The sequence below is a fragment of the Myotis davidii genome, unplaced genomic scaffold (assembly GCF_000327345.1).
Source record: "Myotis davidii unplaced genomic scaffold, ASM32734v1 scaffold556, whole genome shotgun sequence".
Classification (NCBI taxonomy): Eukaryota; Metazoa; Chordata; class Mammalia; order Chiroptera; family Vespertilionidae; genus Myotis; species Myotis davidii.
The window spans coordinates 474,798-493,518 of NW_006287671.1; the positions used below are offsets into that span (position 1 = coordinate 474,798).

At 40.3% G+C, this 18,721-nt stretch overlaps 1 protein-coding gene across 1 annotated transcript in view; it reads right to left on the reverse strand.

The window, feature by feature from the left end:
• The window catches only part of SLC28A3 (solute carrier family 28 (concentrative nucleoside transporter), member 3), a 55,110-nt gene that overhangs the window by 24,761 nt on the left and 11,628 nt on the right, over positions 1-18,721 (reverse strand). The window contains exons 2-4 of the mRNA XM_006759497.2: positions 5,676-5,771; positions 3,721-3,800; positions 800-891 (exon numbers count right to left, since the gene is read on the reverse strand). Coding sequence (XP_006759560.2) covers positions 800-891; positions 3,721-3,800; positions 5,676-5,771 — 268 coding nt within the window. The remainder of the gene's footprint in view (positions 1-799; positions 892-3,720; positions 3,801-5,675; positions 5,772-18,721) is intronic.

An 18,721-nucleotide genomic window follows, 5' to 3' on the forward strand; every position in this document is an offset into this window, starting at 1 on the left:
AACTGCGTGGGTCCACTTATCTACGGATTTTTAAAAATAAATTATAAATGTAGTTTCTTTTCTTTAAGATCTTAATAACATTTTCTTTTCTCTAGCTTACAGTATGTAATACATATAACACACAAATATGTTAATCGACTGTTTATGTTATTGGTAAGGCCTGGGTTCGTCAGTAGGCTATTAGTACAGTTTCTGAGGAGTCAAAAGTTAGATGTGGATTTTTTGACTGTGTGGTGGAGGATGAGGAGTGTTCGTGCCCTGAATCCCTGCATTGCTCAAGGGTCAACTGTAAAAGGTAGAAAAAATGCACACAAAAATAAAAGAAAAAGAAAAACAAAACAAAACATTTTTTTTTAAAAGAAGAGTCAACTGTAGACAGTTAGGGCTCTGCCTTCTGGCAAGAGGAGTGGGCTGTGCGGCCCTAGGCAGCTCCCAGCACTGTATCCACATAAAGCATCCACTGCTTACTTTCCCTCCTGCAAGTAGAGTCCTACCTGTGATTACCTTATTTTCCAGTTACTTGGATTTGGGTTGACCAACTTTCAAATCCACATCACAATAACAAAGGCCACAGAGGAGGTGACATAAATTAATTAAGTTAACCAGACAGGTAGCCTATCTGGATAGGTACCCCAAGCTGAGGCCTGCAATTCAGGGCCTTCTGGATTTGCTTCTCTGGATGATTCATGAGGGTCCATGGGGAAGGAAGGATTTACTTCCTTTCCACAGAAAGCTCAGCATAATATTTGGGGGACCCTCAAAGAGAGACACTGATAGCCCATCTCCTTTTGTTATTTACCTGCTAGTAAGATGCCCCAGATGATATACCGAATGGTGGTTCTGTGTTTTCTGCGAAAATCACAAACTGCATCATACTTCCTTGCCAGACACCTGCAACAACACAAAAGCAAAATGGCAGTCAGAAGTAAATGCCAAAAAATGAAGTAAACCCGTATGCTACAGCTAGATGAGCCTTTGTAAATAAAGCAAGTAAACAAACAAATTTGCAAAGCGTATGTCCTACAAACTGGAAATGGGAAACTCATTTTAGGGTAGGCTAAACTCAGCCTTGGCTTGGATCCACCTTTGCTGAATGGATGTGCCAAGCACTGAGAGATCCCAGAGACACAGAAAACATGTTCCTGGAAATAGAGTGGGGGAGATTGATAACTAACCAAAAGCTGAAAATAATACATAGGACGAGACTGTTTCTCCCTGAACTCTGAGGGCCTCCATTAGCTTTTAAGCCACTGTTATTAAATGCTGATTAAAAAAAAATCCAATCAACTCTCATCTCTTTAGTTCCACGAAGTTTGAGTAATGTGGTGGTTCCCTGTCCTCGCTCACCACACCTGGTAGTGGGAAGCTGGCAGACTTCATTGAGTGCTTGAAATGTAAAGCAGGATTCTGTGGATTTGAGAGCTTTAACCAGTAGGTTGTTATGCAGCTTCCTCAGAAAGTTCTAGAATTGTTGGTGTGTCTTTGTTTCTGTTCAGGGCTTTGTTGTGGGGTGGTGGGTAGTGTGTGAGCAACGTGTGCATGTGATCACTTCTCGTGACCACCAGTGAGTGAGATCAGAGAGGCCACAGTGCTGGACCCACAACAATGGTCCTCTGCTTCTCCTGGGAAGCTGCTGGTCCCTCCACACCTGCTCTGAAAGCTGGCTTCCTTGCAGGTGCCTCCTTCCTCAATGCCACATCGAACCCAGGCCTCCCCTCCCACCTGAGGGCGGGCAGAAGGAATGTACTCACACGGGTAACCATTGCCACTTCCAGGCCATTGGATAGCATTTCTAAAACAGGCACTTCTTGTCCATGTAGAAGATCCCAATTTCCAGGACCTCAAAGGACACAGCTCCCCGCTGGGACATCTCCCCCCTTGGTTGGTGCCTCTCGTTCCCTTCCTTCCAGCAGTAATGCCCATATATCCAAGCCTCAGCCCCCTTCAAGTTTCAGGGCACAGCTCAAGTTCTCGCTTCTACAAAGCCTTCTTGTATATGCTCAGACAGAGGCATTCTCCTGCACTTTGCCCTACTGTCTTTTTTTATTTTGTTTCTTATGAAGCCTTGATCTGACTGACCTCCTGGAGAATAGAGTCCTATGGTGGCAGCATCTTGGACATTAGGCATTTGCTACATTCCTGGATAAGTGAAATGGGGGTGCATATTGCTTCTCTGGAGCAGTATTTTGTAGCTGTGGGTGGGGACCCATTAGTGAGCTGTGAATGATAACCATCACTAAAAGCAATAGGACCTGTCAGAGTGGATCACCTTTAGTGATGACAGGTATTATTTCATGAGACTTCTGTCATTATGTATGTGTGTGAATGTGTGCACTGAGAATTAGAAACACTATTCTAGAAAATGTTGAGGTAATAGAAGTGCTGTAAAGACTAAGTTTTTACATCTAATTGAGGATAATACATTATCCTCAGTTGTGGATATAGTGTTAAAAAGTAGCAGTGGTGGAGGGCAACATTTCATAGGAAACATCCATCTACTTTAGGTTGGATTTATCAGATTTTTTTAATTGCAGGGAATGTGTGTAGTCCATTAAAGCAATCTGACACTGCATAAAATAAAGTAGCTAGAAATAGATGCTTCTGCCATTTGGTTATCTGGGCTGAGCCACTTCCAACCGCCCCATGGTTGTTTCTGTCCCATTCACATTAGTGAAACCTGAGTTATCTGACCGTCCTGGAGACTCAGCTCCCAGGGTCAGAGAGTCATGAAGTGCAAGGAAGGATGGAACTAAGCTCAGGTTTCTCAGGTGGTAAATATTTCTTGATGGGGTATATGTGACAAGATCTTTCAATCCTAATTCTGAACAACTCCAGAGATATCCTCTGATACATAAAAGCCAAGTTCCTCAGAGACTTAGGAATTTAAATTAACTTTAAATTGGAATTTAGAAAGTTGACAAATATTTGAGTCTTATGATAGAGTACCAGATAATCTTGGACTAGGAATCAGAGGCTGAAATTGTAAGTTAGCTTTGTTCCTCTCTAGTTGACTAACCTTGAGTAAGTCACTTCTCTGAACTTCATTTCCTGGTCTACCCCCCTTCCCCCCAAAAAAAGATAATACAATTTGCCTCTCCTACCTCACAGGGTGATAAAGACTTGGAATACCTTCAGGATACCTCAAAGTAATAACAAGTAGATTGGGTTTTGAGAAACCAATTGCTTATTGATTAACATTGAGAAGACGAATTAATTACTTTTGTGTGGACTGGAGCAATTAGTTGGTAATTTACACCTATAATTAAAAGACCATCCTGGATATTCAGTTTCTAGGACATCAGCAACTTAAATTTTCCACATTGATTATCGTAGAACTCCATTAATTTTTCTGAAAATGGTAGGAAATAGGATTGGTGGTGGTGATCATCTCTAATAATAAATGTTAAAAAAATTAGGTGAGGATAAACAAAAGAGTGCCCTGGCCGGTGTGGCTCAGTTGGTTGGACATCGTCCAATGCACCCAAAACGTCGCTGGTTCGATTCCCAGTCAGGGCACATGCTCTAGTTTTGGCCTTGATCCCAGGTAGGGGGTGTGCAGGAGGCAGTTGATTGATGTTTCTTTCTCACATAGATGTTTCTCTCTCCCCCTCTCTCTAAATCAATAAAAACATACCCCCCCCCACCAAAAAAAAACCACAAAGGAGCAAAACCATTTGTTTAGGAGGTAGGTGTCGTTATTTCTATGGTTGAAGCCTGTACCCATTTGGATGCGTCACTTGATCATCCTCCTCATCTTCTTCATTTAGAGAATCCTGCTCAATGGTGATCTGCTCTTCACCCTAGAAATCAAACATTGGAACAGAGATGCTAGAAAGAAAATCTTAGGCATAATGGACCCTTTCTGGACTGTTGCCTACAATCAATCCAAAGGCAGCAAACACTTCTTCCTTATGGACTATGCACCTATCCCACCCACAACTTTCTTTGCTTCCCCTTCTCCTGCCCGACCCCTGTCTATGGCCAATGTAAAATCTTTTAAAACAACTTACATCTTTCTTTCCAAATTCATTGTATAAAAGAGCCCCCTTGGCCTCAGGATGGTGCTAATGTTGTCTTGTCCATCTAGCTCTGCTGGTGGTGGTTTGGTCTGGGTACCACAGGACCTGGTCCTTTTTTTGGGCTGGCACACGGCTCAATAAACCCTTTCTTTTCAGAAAATCTTTTGGCCACAAAGATCTTTGTTTAACAGTTTTATATTCTACTAGAGGCCCAGTGCACGAAATTCATGCACTGGTAGGGTTCCTAGCGGCTGCTGGCCTGGTACTTCCTCCCTTTCCCTGGCAGGCCCCGCCCCCCTGGTCGAACTTCTGGAGGAACGCCTGGTTGAGGGGACAATTTGCGTACTATGCTTTTATTATGTAGGATGGGTTTGGACAAGTATTTAATAGCATGTATCAACCATCATAAACAGTCATTTCACTGCCTTAAAAATCCTGTTCCTATTCATTCTCCCTCCCCTCTTGGCAACCACTGATCTTTTCACTGTCTCCATAGTTTCCCTTTCCAGAATGTCATAGAGTTGGAATCATACACTATGTAGCCATTTCAGATTGGCTTCTTACACTTTGTAATATGCACTTAATGTTCCCCCATGCCTTTTCATGGCTTGACAACTCATCTGTTTTTAGTGCTGAAGAATATTTTATTGTCTGGATGGACCACAATTCATTGAACCATTCACCCACTGAAAGACATGTTGGTTGTTTCCAAGATTTGGTGATTGTGAAGCTGCTATAAACATCCATATGCAGGTTTTATGTAGACAGAAGTCTTGTTTTCTCTTTTTTTGTTGAATAATATTTAGTGAAATGGACACTTTTTATAATATAGTAAATAAAATAGACAGTAATAATATGTATAGCATGACCCCAATTAGGTAACATATGCATGTGGATGTATATAGTATTTGCCTTATTACAAGATTTTCCTTAAAATGGAAATGATTTTTTTCTGAAATTACAGGTCACTTTTTTGTCTTCCAAATTTTGCTGCAATAATTTTCCTCTTTTTTCCCTAATTCAAACAAGTTATTCTTTTTATCATGAGAATAACTATCCCCCAAGAAATGGCTCCATAGTAGGCAATTACTATAGAGCCAGAATTACTAAAAAGAACAACAAAAAAGGATGACTGACAGGGAGAATTTGGTCACTTTTAATAGCAGAAGGCTTTCTTCAAATGAGATCCTACCCAGACCCCAATATATAAGAGAAACAGAAGTGGCATGGTGATGGAGCGCCTTGGACTGCTATGTAACTTAGGTGTCACTGAGGAGCCCCAGGGCTTGATGGACACAGTTTTACAACCATCTCTTAGAATCTTTCTTGTCTGCCTCCTTTACCTTAAAATTAAAATGCCTTTGTTTAAGCCCAGGCTTTCTGCACAGGATGGAGCTTGAAAGCTGTAGTAGTGACATGTCAGAGAAAGCCTGGGTACTCTCCCCATCAGAGAATTCTGAGGACAGGTATGTAAACAAGACCTTTATTTGGGCACGAATGTTTTCCTCATGACTTGGTTTTATACACTCTAATTACCTCTTAACTCATTCCTCTGAGTGCCAGCTGAGCACCATGCTTTCTGTCCCCATAGCTCTCAGGTGCTGTCACACAGTGGTTACCATGGTAACAGACTCACTCACCAATCTCAGACCATACCTGTTTGGCATTTACATGTTCGCTGTTTTGCACAACTCTATTCCTTATGGAGTTGTTTCCTGATGTGTTCTGGTTTTTATTAATGTCCTCTTCATTCTAAAAACAAAGTACAGTTTGCAAAAATAAGATTTCAGAGCCAAACAAATATATGTTCTTTCAATGAGTGGTGCCTAGAAAACTTTATTTTCTTTTTATTAAAATTGGGATGACATTGGTTAATAAGATTATATAGGTTCCAAGTGTATATTTCTATGATGCATGATCTTCATATTGCATTGTGTGCCCGCCACCCAAAGTCAAACCATCTCCCATCACCATATATTTGATAGCCTTTACCCTTTCCTACTCCCTCCATCCCCTACCCTCTGATAACCACTTCACTGTTGTCTGAGTGTATATGTTTTTGTTTGTTTTTCTTATTTGTTCATTTGTTGCTTTCAGTTTTACATCCCACATATAATGAAATCATATGGTTCTTAACTTTTTCTTTCTGACTTATTTTGCTTGGCATGATATTCTCAAGGTCCATCCATGTTGTCACAAATGGCAATATTTCATCTGCTCTTACAACTGAGTGTATTCCATTGTATATATGTACCACATCTTTATCCAATCATCTATCAAAGGACACTTGGGTTGTTTCTATGTCTTGGCCATTGTGAATAATGTTACAATGAATGTAGAGATACATACGTTTTTGTGATTAATGTTTTCAAATTTTGGGGGTAGATACCCAGAAGAGGGGTTGCTGGGTCATCTGGTAACTCTATTCTTAATTTTTTGAGGAACCTCCATGCTGTTTTCCATAGTGGCTATACCAGTTTACATTCCCACCTCCTTTTTCTCTGCAGCCTCTGTAATACAGCACTTAAAATCTAACTTCCAGCACATACATGACTTATGCACAAGTCTTGTTGCCAAATGTTCTTTTGTGTTAGCTGTTTATATCTTACTTTAGCATAATTCCTTGTGCTTAGCAGACACTAACAATTATTTGTTACATTAATAAGCCACAGTGATTTTAATATTGCACTAACTGGTACAGCAATGTGGTATCTCTTGGTATTTCCTATCAAATCTGATAGGTGTGCAGGGACAATATATATAATAAAAAAAGATGACAAAATACTGCTAATTGCTGAAGCTGGCTGATGTGTACTTAGGGGCTCATTTTACCATTCTTACTTTCATGGATGCTGAAATTTTCTTTAATAAAACATTAAAAATAAAATCCAACTGGAGTTGATAGAAAAATGGGACACAGGTAACAGAAGGGGCTGGTCCTCAGGGTCCCTAATTACAAGTGTGACACTGGGCAGGTCATATCTTTGTAAGCCTCAGTCCACCCATTTATACAACACAGCTTCGACTCGGTGTTCTCATGGTTCCTTCCAGAATCCTGACATTTTCCGGTTCCATGAGGAACTTCAGCTTCTCGATGCTGATTATTCCTGCCACCTGGTGGCAGAATCTGAAGCTTCCTTGTGAAACACAAGGGTGGAGCCTGCCTTTTCAGAGTTAAAAAAAAAAAAAAAAAAAAAAGAGTAAGGGGGGTGGGTGGGGGGGGGGGGGGTGCGCGGAGAGGGGAAAGGGTGGTGTATGAGGTGGGGGTGCAGAGTGGGCATGAATGATGACAAGGGTACCTCTGAATGCATTTTGTAACATGTAATGGGGTTGTTTTACCCCCAGTAGAGTGCGCATCTTAGCTTTTTAGCATTTTCAGGAAGAAAAATGCATCCTATTTGAGGATTTCCAACAGAAATAATGGGGGTGTTGTGTGGGTGTTGATTGGTGCCTGAAAAATAACCCTTAAAACACATGCTTCTCAGCTTCTGTTCAAATTGGAGTTGTGAGGCTGTCATAGGTGGCTCATAATTACTTCTGAGCCCATTGTTTTTCTCCCCCATCTATTTAGCAATTCAGATTACTAGCAGGTTAGTAGTCTCCTGGACTCCTACAATCCTGACTGTGTTCTAAGTGCAAACCTGTCACTCCGCAGAATGAGTTACAACTCGGGGTGTGTGTGGGTATGAGCTTTTCTAAACAGTTTGCAGCATGACACTTAATTTCTCAAATCAATGTTCACTGCTGGAATCCTGAGGGTGATGATTCTGGATAGAGCCCCCTCTGAAGGGCGGACCCTTGACCAAGGAGTACGTGTGCCTGGGATTTTCTCTTTTACGTTGCGTTCTCCATGCTGCCGGAGCAACTACAGGCCCACAGTGGGTGTTACGGGGAGTACAGATGGACAGAGACATTTTCATTGATTTCTTCTTTGTATTCAGTTTCTAAACAATATAACTTCTAGAATATAGGAAATTATTAAAATCGTTCCCTCCCCCTAATCTATTGGTGATGCCCCCTTCTATAGAATTTTAGCTGAAAACATGGCCACCCAGAATAAAGGCTACATTTCCTAGAGTCCCATCTCACTAGATTCTGGCCAAGGAAATGTAAGTACAGTAAGTAGGGCCTCGGGTTACATCGGAGATCCATTCCTACGGCGTGACATAACACGATTTTCACCTTTAAGTTAGAACCCACCTACATAAGCACCTACGCCACTCACATGGAGCACACACAGCAGTAATGAAGTGAAACAGTAAAAACAATTTAAAAGAAAGATAACAATTCCTGACCTTTACTTGTGGTGAATAAATAATAAAAAACATAAAGCACTTATGTACACACGTCGAAATGACGGAAATTTTTTAAAATAAATAAATGGGAGATGGCCACGTAACCGCGAAACGACCGACGTAACCCGAGGACTGTCTGTAGAAGTGGCAGGTACTCTTTGTCCCCTTGATCTTTTCTTCTGTCCTGCTGCCTGGTGTGTGGATGGTTCCATCTGGACCAAGAATACAAGGACCCATCCTAGTGATAGCAGAGTGGTGAGTTGGGGTGGGGAGGAACTTGGGTCCCCGAGAGCCTTGAGCAGTGCTCCCACCCCAGCTCTCTACTACCCACTTCCAGCCTTTTATCTGGAGGAAACAAACTTCTCCTTTTGTCTTTTTTGGGTTTTGCTTTTATTTGCACCTAGCCTGATATACTAGGTTAAACCCTTTAAAGGTTTTGTTATTTGACCCTAAGAGGCCTGTGAGATGGGTTTTCTGGTCTGTAAAAAGTTTCCTCTTTTTACAGATCAAGAAACTAAAGCAAAAATAAGTAAATCACTTGACGTGGTTTGCACAACCAGAAATAGCTGAGATGGGATCTCAGGCCACATTGTGTCTGCAGAGTTTTGCCCTTGGGCCAAGGCCCTTTGGCGTTGGAGAGATGTAGACACAGTGGTATACCTACAAAGTAATTTCCCTTTTGATTAGAAAACTTGATTTGACCCTAGACCTAAAAGACAAGAGTAGAAATGAAAGAGGTGGTGAAAGATTCCAGAATTGCTCACGGCCCCTTTTGAACAAATTTGGGCTCTGGAAGTCATTTCTCAAGCCAGAATTTTTCAAGCCCCACGGTACAGTCTGATTTTAAGTAGATTCTATCTTTAAACGATGTGAATGGACACTCTTGCATTTGTGGACATGTCATGTCTCTGTGGTTAGTTTGACATTTTGTTTCCTTCCAATATGTCTGCTCCACTCACCCAGTCTCTCCCACCACGGTGGCCCAGAATTCACAGTGTGGCTTCCATTTCTCAGTTTTGTGACCAGGATTTTTCTATTGTGACAGGAGAGCCTCTGTTCCCCCTTCTCTATAGAAAGTGCTGTGGCCTGGTGTTGCTCTGAATGTATGAACAGCAGAGGGGATACAGCCGGGCTTGAGGACTGGGGCAAGAATGGCAACTGATACCCAGGGAGACTTTCATCTTGACCTTTGGACACAGATCATGTAAGTTTATGGAATATGGGGACGGCCCAGTGGGCAAATGTAATGTGGACATGGAACCTGGGGAGTTGCTATGAAGATGTTCAACTGGTTTTAGCACTTGATACTTCACAGTGAATTCTATGAGGTGTTTGATAATATATCTTAGCTGGAAGGCATACCACCAGAACAGATTTAGATTGGTGGTTAAAGTTGTTTATTGTATTATGCACGTATGTGTATATGTATGTGTATATGAATGTGTATATGTATCTGTCTAGCTATCATTTGCACTTCTCTGTATACCTTTAAAGCAATCTTCCTAGAAACAGTCAACATGGAACATACTGAGAAGGAGTGATGCCTTAAATATTGCCATGGATGTCAAAGTCTCAATCCCCAGATCAAAATGGGGATATGATGTTAGTTGAACTTGGGACTGTTTAAGCCTATATATTTCACCCACTCGCCTGTTAATCTAAGAAGCCAGATCTTTACTTTGTCCCCTGTTCTCTGCTGAATATCATGTGTCCAGACATAGAAATGCTGGACACTGTTTTTGAATGAATAGAGAAGATATTCTCAACAGCTGAAACAGTGTCTCTACAATTAAGTAGAGATCAAATGGTATAGGACTGCTTTCTCTATTTCTCCACAGGTTACCTTATGTTCTAATATTCTAAGCCTTAGGTATATAAATAAAAGTGTTAGAAATACATCTCTAATTTCTGTTGTTTTTCAGAGCTTCTTCAAGTGATGTAACCTCTCTGTGTTCATTTCTCTGAACATGGAATGAGACTAGACTAGAGCAACTGCCTCAAATAGTAACTTAATTCCAAAATGCCATGTAAAGAGATTGTAGGGAGTGGCTCAACATATGCCTTAAGATGACTGCTGTTTGGAATATTGATAACTTACCTATATTAATTAATGCTGCATTGCAATGTAAAGCTTGGGTTCTATGGTCAGACCTGGGTTCAAATCCAGCCTTAATATTTTGAGGCCCTGTGCCCTGTTATATGGGAATGTAGCACTCATTACTTGCCTGTGGGGCTGTGTAGCTGTTGCAGAGCCACTCACAGTCAGAGGTCATTGACTATTATGTTATATAATTTTATGGTTTAGTTTGGTACTTGCTTACTTGCTCGGCGGCATGTACTAGCATAGTCATTTTGTTCTCTATTAAGATTTGGCCTGTAAAAGTCAGTATCTGTTTTGTGAATCTGATCTCTCTAAATTGTTTGAGATCATTCCTCCCCTATTTATTTATTTATTTATTTATTATTTCTCAAAGCTATAAATGTCAAATATTTTAAGGCAATTTCTCTATAATGTTGTTCTCTAAATTGCATGGGCTGTACCTTGAAGGATTGCACTTTCAACGGCAATATTGAGAAATATTCCAGAAGCCTTTGATCTTTATCTATTGCTCCTGGCTTTCTTGGTTTATGTAACCTTCTGGCACAGGTCTTGGGTTTATGTAATCTTTACTGTGAGTTAATGGGCACTGGCCTTCCTCCCTGCGATCCTCCTGTTCTTCTTGCCGGCTGGTGAGGTTTGAAGACTGGGTAGGGAGCAGCACAGCTGTGGGCTGAAACCACCTGGTAAGCCTGGGACGCACTGTTACACTTGCCTGGCCACAGTTCCCTGTCATCTCTGAATGCTCTGAAGAGCTTTGAATTGGGTGCAACATTCTCCCCTTGTGATCATGTGAGCTCAGGGCAAACCAAACCATGTAAGAAGAAGGGAAAAGTGGCAGAGTTCTGTCCCAAAAGGAGAAAAAGGAAAGGTTTACAATCATCAGGTTAAAAAAATAAATGTAGCCGAAACCGGTTTGGCTCAATAAAAAAATAAATGTAATCTATGAGTTCATTTCTGTTTAATCATTTATTTTGTTTTTTAGATTCCACATATAAGTGAAATCGTATTTGTCTTTCTCTGTCTGACTTATTTCACTTAGCAAAATTCCCTCTAGGTACATCCATGTTGCTGCAAATGGCAACTGTAATTGAAAAATTTTAAAATAAGTAAAAAGAGTTTTAAGTATGCATATACTCATAGAATATGGTTTCTATGACCTTTCTTGAAAACACTGTTAGAGGAAGAACTTTAGCCAAACAAATGGTAGATGGAGAAATTATGGCAAAAGGAGTGATAATATATTTTGGATCTAATTAGTGAAGTAAAATAAAAAACATTTCCAGGGATTTCAGAACAAATTTTAAACATTCGCTGTCAGGGATAGATAGAAAGGTGATCAGAACACTACTTGAAGGAGAAGGAAAGAAGGGGGAGAAGGTGAAGTGCATAGGTAAAGTACCATTTCCTCATCTGTTAATTTCTGGGAAGCTGAAAGAGATTATAAATAGCTGTTTTTAAGATAAAAAGGTAAACACTACACGATATATATTCAGTTAAAATCAAGTGGCGGAAGAGAAAGAAAGAAATTATGGAAGGCGGAAAACATACCAATTTTGTATTACTCATAGTCTTAAGCTGGTTATGAAGGAACCATTAAAACAAAACAAACAAAAAACCACACCAGTCGTCAGTAGAAACCAAACAAAAATAAATGATATAAACCATAAAGTGAAAAGATTTTTTAAAAGCACAATATAAAATATGATGAGAGGAGCTAAGAGCAAACACATATACCTGAAAAATCAATCACTGGATGTGATTGAGTCATATAGCAAACACACCACAAGCATATACTGAAGATGATCCAAGAAGATGAAACATGCAGTGGTCATGACCTTAAGCCACCAAAGCTGAATACAGAACAAGCCCCCTCCCCCCACCAAACAATAAACATGTTCAAAAAGAAGCAATGGGGGGGATACAATCTCATGTTTTGAGATGTACAAATGGCATAGATTAACATAAAGGAAACACAAAAATATATAGAAATGCATTTAGAAAGAGTTCTGTCTATGACAGATCAAGTGGGCAAAGGTGAAGATAAGGAAGACAAAATAACAATAATAGGAATCTAATTAACATCTATTGAGCTCTATAACCCGGATAAGACTGCTAGTTGTCCCCAAATCTATTCTTCCTCATTTCCTTTATAAACAGAACTCTGAGTTTTATGGAGCCTAAGATTTCCCAGAATAAAGATACATTTCTCAGGCTCCCTGTGGCATTGATAATGTTCTGCCAGTGTGGTTGATGCTGGGGGCAACTTCTGGGAAATGTTCTCATGCAGGATAGGTAGTGGAGCCTCTAGACCGCTTTCTAGGTATTTTAAAATACACAAAATGAAATATATAGGCTTCAAAGAAAACCAATTATATTGAAGTAGTTATTAAAATAAATTTGTGGTGGAATAGTGTATATGAATCTTTATCAACACATTTAAAAACAAGGAAAAACCCAACAAGGTCCAGTGAGAAGTTTTAATAACTACCTTAATTTCAATGCCTTGAGATAATTTTAAAATATTAAAATAATGAGGGATAATTTCAATATTTTGAGATATCTGCAACAGATATGAACTCTTTTTACTACTTGTATGTATTAACCCCATGGAGTGAGGGTGCTTTTGCACCTTGAACATTCATTTCAAACTGGGGGCTCTACCTTCTCGTGGTCTGTGGAATAGAATGGAATGTGTCCTTTCCTCCCTCAGACTTATGTGGAAGTCCCACCCTTCCTTCACCCAAAGCATCTCTTAGTTATGATGTAACTATAAATGGGTACATCTGGGAGAATATGGGTCTTTTTTCTTATTTGTAATTGAATATCTTGGTTTCATTTATGGATCTGTTCATAAATATAAGTGGGGGAAATCAAGTAATACGCAGGAGTAAAAGCCTTAGCATTGTCTTCACGTAGATTTTTGAAATAGACAGCAAATGAGTAATGTTTAAGCATTCTGCTTAATTGTGTGTGAGGCTGACTTCCATTGACTTCATCAGAGTCCCAAGTTCCATTTAGAAGATGAAATGCAAATTAACCAATGTAATTCAGGTGCCAGACCACGCCAGTGGTCGCTGTAAGAAATGTCCACTTGATGGCACCATTCTACTAAGGCTGTAAGATTCAGCTGCCATGAAGGCCAATGCTTGCCCAATTTCTGACTGCAGCAGTATGTTGGCTCTGGAAGCAGGTACCTGATTAAAAGTATTAATATTCATCCTGGCCGGTGTTGCCCAATGGTTAAAGCATTGGCCTGAGCAGGGAAGGGTCTTAGGTTTGATTTCTGGTCAAGGGCATGTACTTGGGTTGCAGGTTCAATCCCTAGCCCTGGAGGCAACCAATCGATGTGTCTCTCACATTAATGTTTCTCTCTCCTCCCTCTGAACCTCCCTCCCTTGCACTCTCTCTAAAAACCAATGGAAAAGATATCCTCTGGTGAGGATTAACAATAACAACAACAGAAAGCATTAATATGCTAAGTCATGGCCTCAATTTTATATACTATAAATGTTTGCTTCATATATTGTCTAGGATGGTTATATCTAGTAAATAAATTCAATCCTTGTCAAAAAGCGTTCTGAGATTGCTGGCCAAGTTTGATACAAATTGAGAACCAAAAGTAAAAAACATGAGTAAAGTATCCGCAACCTGTGTCAAAAATAGATGGATTGATGGGTGGATAGAGGGTAGCATAGATGAGCAAATATGTGAGAAAGCAAATACAGAAAAATATTAATTGTAGAATGCAGGTAGTGGATATAGAGGTGCTCACTATGAAATTCATCTAATTTTCTGTATGTTTGAAATTTTTCATAATAAAATGTTGAAACAAATATTATTGATAATTGATTATAAAATATTGAACAAAAGGGAATTCTAGTTTCTAATGAAAAAAGAAGAGAGCAAGTCAAAAAAGGGAAATCTATTCTTTTCAGAAGAATGTGAAGTAAGGAATATTGAAGAAAGTAAAATCATCAATTTACAAATCCCAAGTAATAACTGATTTAGAGAAAGGTCATCATGGTTGCTAAAACCATCAAGTGAAGTGTGTGAGAAACTGGATATTCACAAAGCCTTGAAGTATCACCCCCTCAAATTTCTTATTAATTAGAAAGAGAGATGTATACTTTTATAATAGAGTGGTCTGCTCATCACACCCTATCCCAGTCATCATCAGTAGGGGAGTTCAGTTCCTCCAAATGCATGTATGTGTATTTATTTATTTTTTTACATTCAGAGTTTTTAGAGCTTGGAGCTAGCTAAAAGTCACATAAAAATAGAATTATACACTCCAAAACATCACTGACCTTATCCTACTGGGTTGCCTTTCACTCTTTTTATGCTTTTGGTATTTGTGTTGATAATTTGTGTTTGATAAGGTGTGATTCTTTAAGGCTTGTTCTAATTTCCTGCTATTGTCTTTCTTTGACTTAGTCTGATTTGTTTGAATAAAGAAAAATACTCCCATTAGAATTTCTACTATATGTTTGAGAGGGAGAGGCCAGAACTAAGTCTCAAGACACCCAATGAGAAGCTAATCCCAAGAACAATATGCAAGTGCCTGGACTTTTTGCTCTGAGCCAGGCATAGGCACAGCACTCTGCTTCTCTACGTACTACCTTACTCAATCCCTCCTTCCCTTGTTCTCTAATATTTGCATCTTTATCAATTTTTTATTACCGTGAAGCCAAGAATTCATAGATAAGCATCCTTTCTTCTCCCATTAAAAACCAGTCTTCTTTCTACCCTTACTGCTTGCTATGGTCTAAATGTTTGTGTTCCTTCAGAATTCATTCTGTTGAAATTCTAACCCCCAAAGATGATGGTATTAGATGGTTGGGCCTTTGGGAGTTGCTTAAGTTATGACGGTGGGACCCTCATAAATAGGATTAGGGCCCTTATAAAAGAGACCCTACAGGGACCCCTAGTCCCTTCTGTCATGTGAGGGCACAGTGAGAAGGTGCTGGCTGTGAAATAGGAAGAGGGCCCTAACAAGACTGCCACCATGGTGCCCTTGATCTTAGATTTCAGGCTTCCTGAACTGTGAGAAATATTTTATTGTTGTTTATAAGCTTCTGAGTCTATGATATTTTGTTATATCAGTCTACATTTAGGCTGACACTAGGTCCGTATTTTGCCTCAAATTCATTCTTCAACCCATTCTAGTATGGCTTTCACCCCTACCATGCTATGGAGATCACCCTTGTCAAACTCATCAATGGTTTCCATTTCCCTGAATCCAGTTTTCATTGTATTAAGTGTTCCTTAACATACTTTTGTCCCTGACTTCTGTGATAACATGTTTTGCTAGTTTCCTCTTACCACCCAGACTTCTCTTTCTCCCTTTCTTGTGCCATATCAACCTTTCCATTCAACCTTCATTGTCACATACAGTTCCTTGAGGCTCTGTCCCAGGCATTCTCAGTCATTCCTCTAACAAATATTAGTATTTACTGTGCTGGTTGTTGGCATTGCATATATGATTCCTGTTCTTAGAGAGTTTAGAAAAAAAGCTGTCGACCATAAATTATACAATTGATTATTTAAATAGTAGGGTAAGGACTATTAAAAGGTTCAAGGTACTATTTCTACAGGTTAACTGGAATAAACTTGTTGTGATTGAAAGTCCAAAGATGCAACCCATTTAGCCATAGGGAACTGGAAATACTCCTACTAGCAAAATGTCTTCCTACAGTTGAGAGAGGAAAAGGAAAGAAAGAAAGAAAAGAAACAAGTATATAATCACTTTGAATCTATTAATTCTCCTTCGTCTTATTTCCTTCTCTGATTTGTTTTTAAAGGCAAATCTCTAGTAATCTGAAGGGATCAAAATTTTGCCGTCCTCATGATTCGTCCAGGATGTGGCTTTTAGCCTCAGCATCTGTGCCGGCCTGTCACCCATCCCCCTACCCCTCACGCTCCTGGCCACACCCATACCCTCACTCTCCTACTTCCTCTTTAATGAGAGCCCCCTTGTCATTTCCACATACAGTAGAGTCAGTGCTTAGAACATTACAGGCTAACTCTTATTCCCACCTGTGCTTTCTAAATTCTTCCTCCTCTATTTCTTTGTTCCCATTCTCTGACCTAAAGATCTCGTGGTCTACAGGGGAATGAGGAAGTGGACATGTGGGCCAACAGGAAGCCTAACATTTTGTTGGCTTTGTGTGCCTTTGTCTCTTTCCCCGCCTTGCTTGATCCAATATACCAGGCAACTGGACCTTTGTTCTCCATCTCCTTTATCTGCATGGGTCGGGCCCTCAATCAAGCAATTCTTTATTTTTAAAAAAAATTATATATATATTGATTTCAGAGAGGAAGGGAGAGGGAGAGAGAGATAGGAGCATCCATGATGAGAGAGAATCACTGATCGGCTGCCTCCTGCATGCATCACACTAAGGATCAAGCCCACAACCCGGGGATTGAATGGTGACCTCCTGGTTCATAGGTAAGTGCTCAATCACTGAGCTATTCCGGCCGGGCAACAATTCTTTATTTTAAATCTCCATGGCTGCACAAGTCAGACCTGTGCCCTCTAACCAACTTTCTCCTTGCAAATGTTCCTGAACCAATGGATTTGGGTGATGAGAAACTCATGATGCAATAATTTGAATTAGAAAAATAAAAATTCTTTAAATGCTAGCAAAGTAGTAACGTGATAGAACTGAAAGGGCGGGACACTGACAGGGAAGTAGAACCCATCAGTGGACAGCTGCACAACTGTACAGACGGCTGTGAGGAACTTTGGTATGCTCCTGAAGATGAGCGTGTCAGGAGGGTCAGGCAATGGAGAGTGGGGAAGGAGAGCAGATATATCTGTGCTGGCCCCTTCTGGATTATGACCTACACTTCCTCATGGTGTAAAGAGCCTTGCCTCACATTAATGAATTACTTTCTGATCATGTTTCGTGGAGGAGTTACAGCCCCTTATAAGCCGGCAGGCTAGTCCCCCCGCCACCCTCCCGAAATGTTCCTGAGTCCACACAGTATAGAAATTTAGTTTTAAACCTAAACCATATCATTGGTTATGGATCCTTGGGACCAGGATTTTGAGGTCAATCAGACCTGACTGGCCTCTCTACTCCTGTGTGCCTGTCTTCACCAGACTTTCTGTCTCCCTGCTCACGTCTCTCATGCCTTCCCAGTCAGGCCTTGCCTTCTCCACATGATGCAATATGGAAAAAGTGGTTCTTGACATGGTAGCTTGGGGAGTTACTTCTGCTCTACTGGGTATTTCCTTCCACCTATCACAGAGTAGATGTTCCATGGACATTTGGAATAAATGAGGGAAAGAATGAAGACCTGTAAGGGTTCATTTGGAATATCTGAGAAATATTCTCCAACCCTCAACCTAGGTGAGCTCACATTCACTCTGCATTGTACAACTTGGCCACTCTTAACTGCTTTTAATCAAACAATAGTGTTCTATTTCCATCTCCTTGCATAATGCCTGGCACTAAGTCAGGGCTCAATACATATTTGTTGAATCAATAAATGTCATGGTTTATGTCAAAGAATTTTGGCTCTTGGAGGAAAAGAAGCAAACAGGGCCTTGACTTTGCAAACCCAGGAAACGAATGAATATTAAGAAGTCTCCCAGTGCATTTCCCTGTTTCCTGATTTAATCATTCCTAGTAATCATCTACTTTGTTCCTGACCACTTTGGGAGGCTCCTTAACCATGTGATTCATAGGGTTTTCTTAAGAAACCTCTATCTTTATTTACTGCCAAAGGACACACTGTGCATCTTCTTCCTCTCTCTCTCTCTCCCTTTTAAAGGAAGAAGAACAGTTAGACACGCCAAGGCTGTAAGTGGCTTCTGAGTCAAACACATTAGCCCATGCGCGGAGTCCAATTAGACACCTCCAGGTCCAGATCCCGGGTTAGAGTGAAAACCATGCTGCACTCTGTCTGCCTAAAGCTGCAATCTGAAGAAAGAATTCTATGCTCGGTGGCACAATAGGGACTTCCGGGTCCTGCTCACAATAATCTGCTCTATATAAAATTCCAAATACTCCCACCTTTTATTTTATTTTATTTGACAAATAGCAGTTTGGCTAGCACCCAAGGCCCAGCTTCTCATCAACATCAGCAGTGTCTGGATAAGATGGGTCAGCGAGCACCACCACCCTCATTTTAAATTAAGGGACTGTGGAACGAAAGCTTTATTCCTGCCTGTTAAGGGCCTGACCACTAAGGTTGGGTCACCAAATTAAACATAAAGTAACACGTTCAGATTTGCCTGGTGTTAGTAATTTATCTTTTCTGTTTCTCTCTCTCTCTCTCTCTCTCTCTCTCTCTCCCTC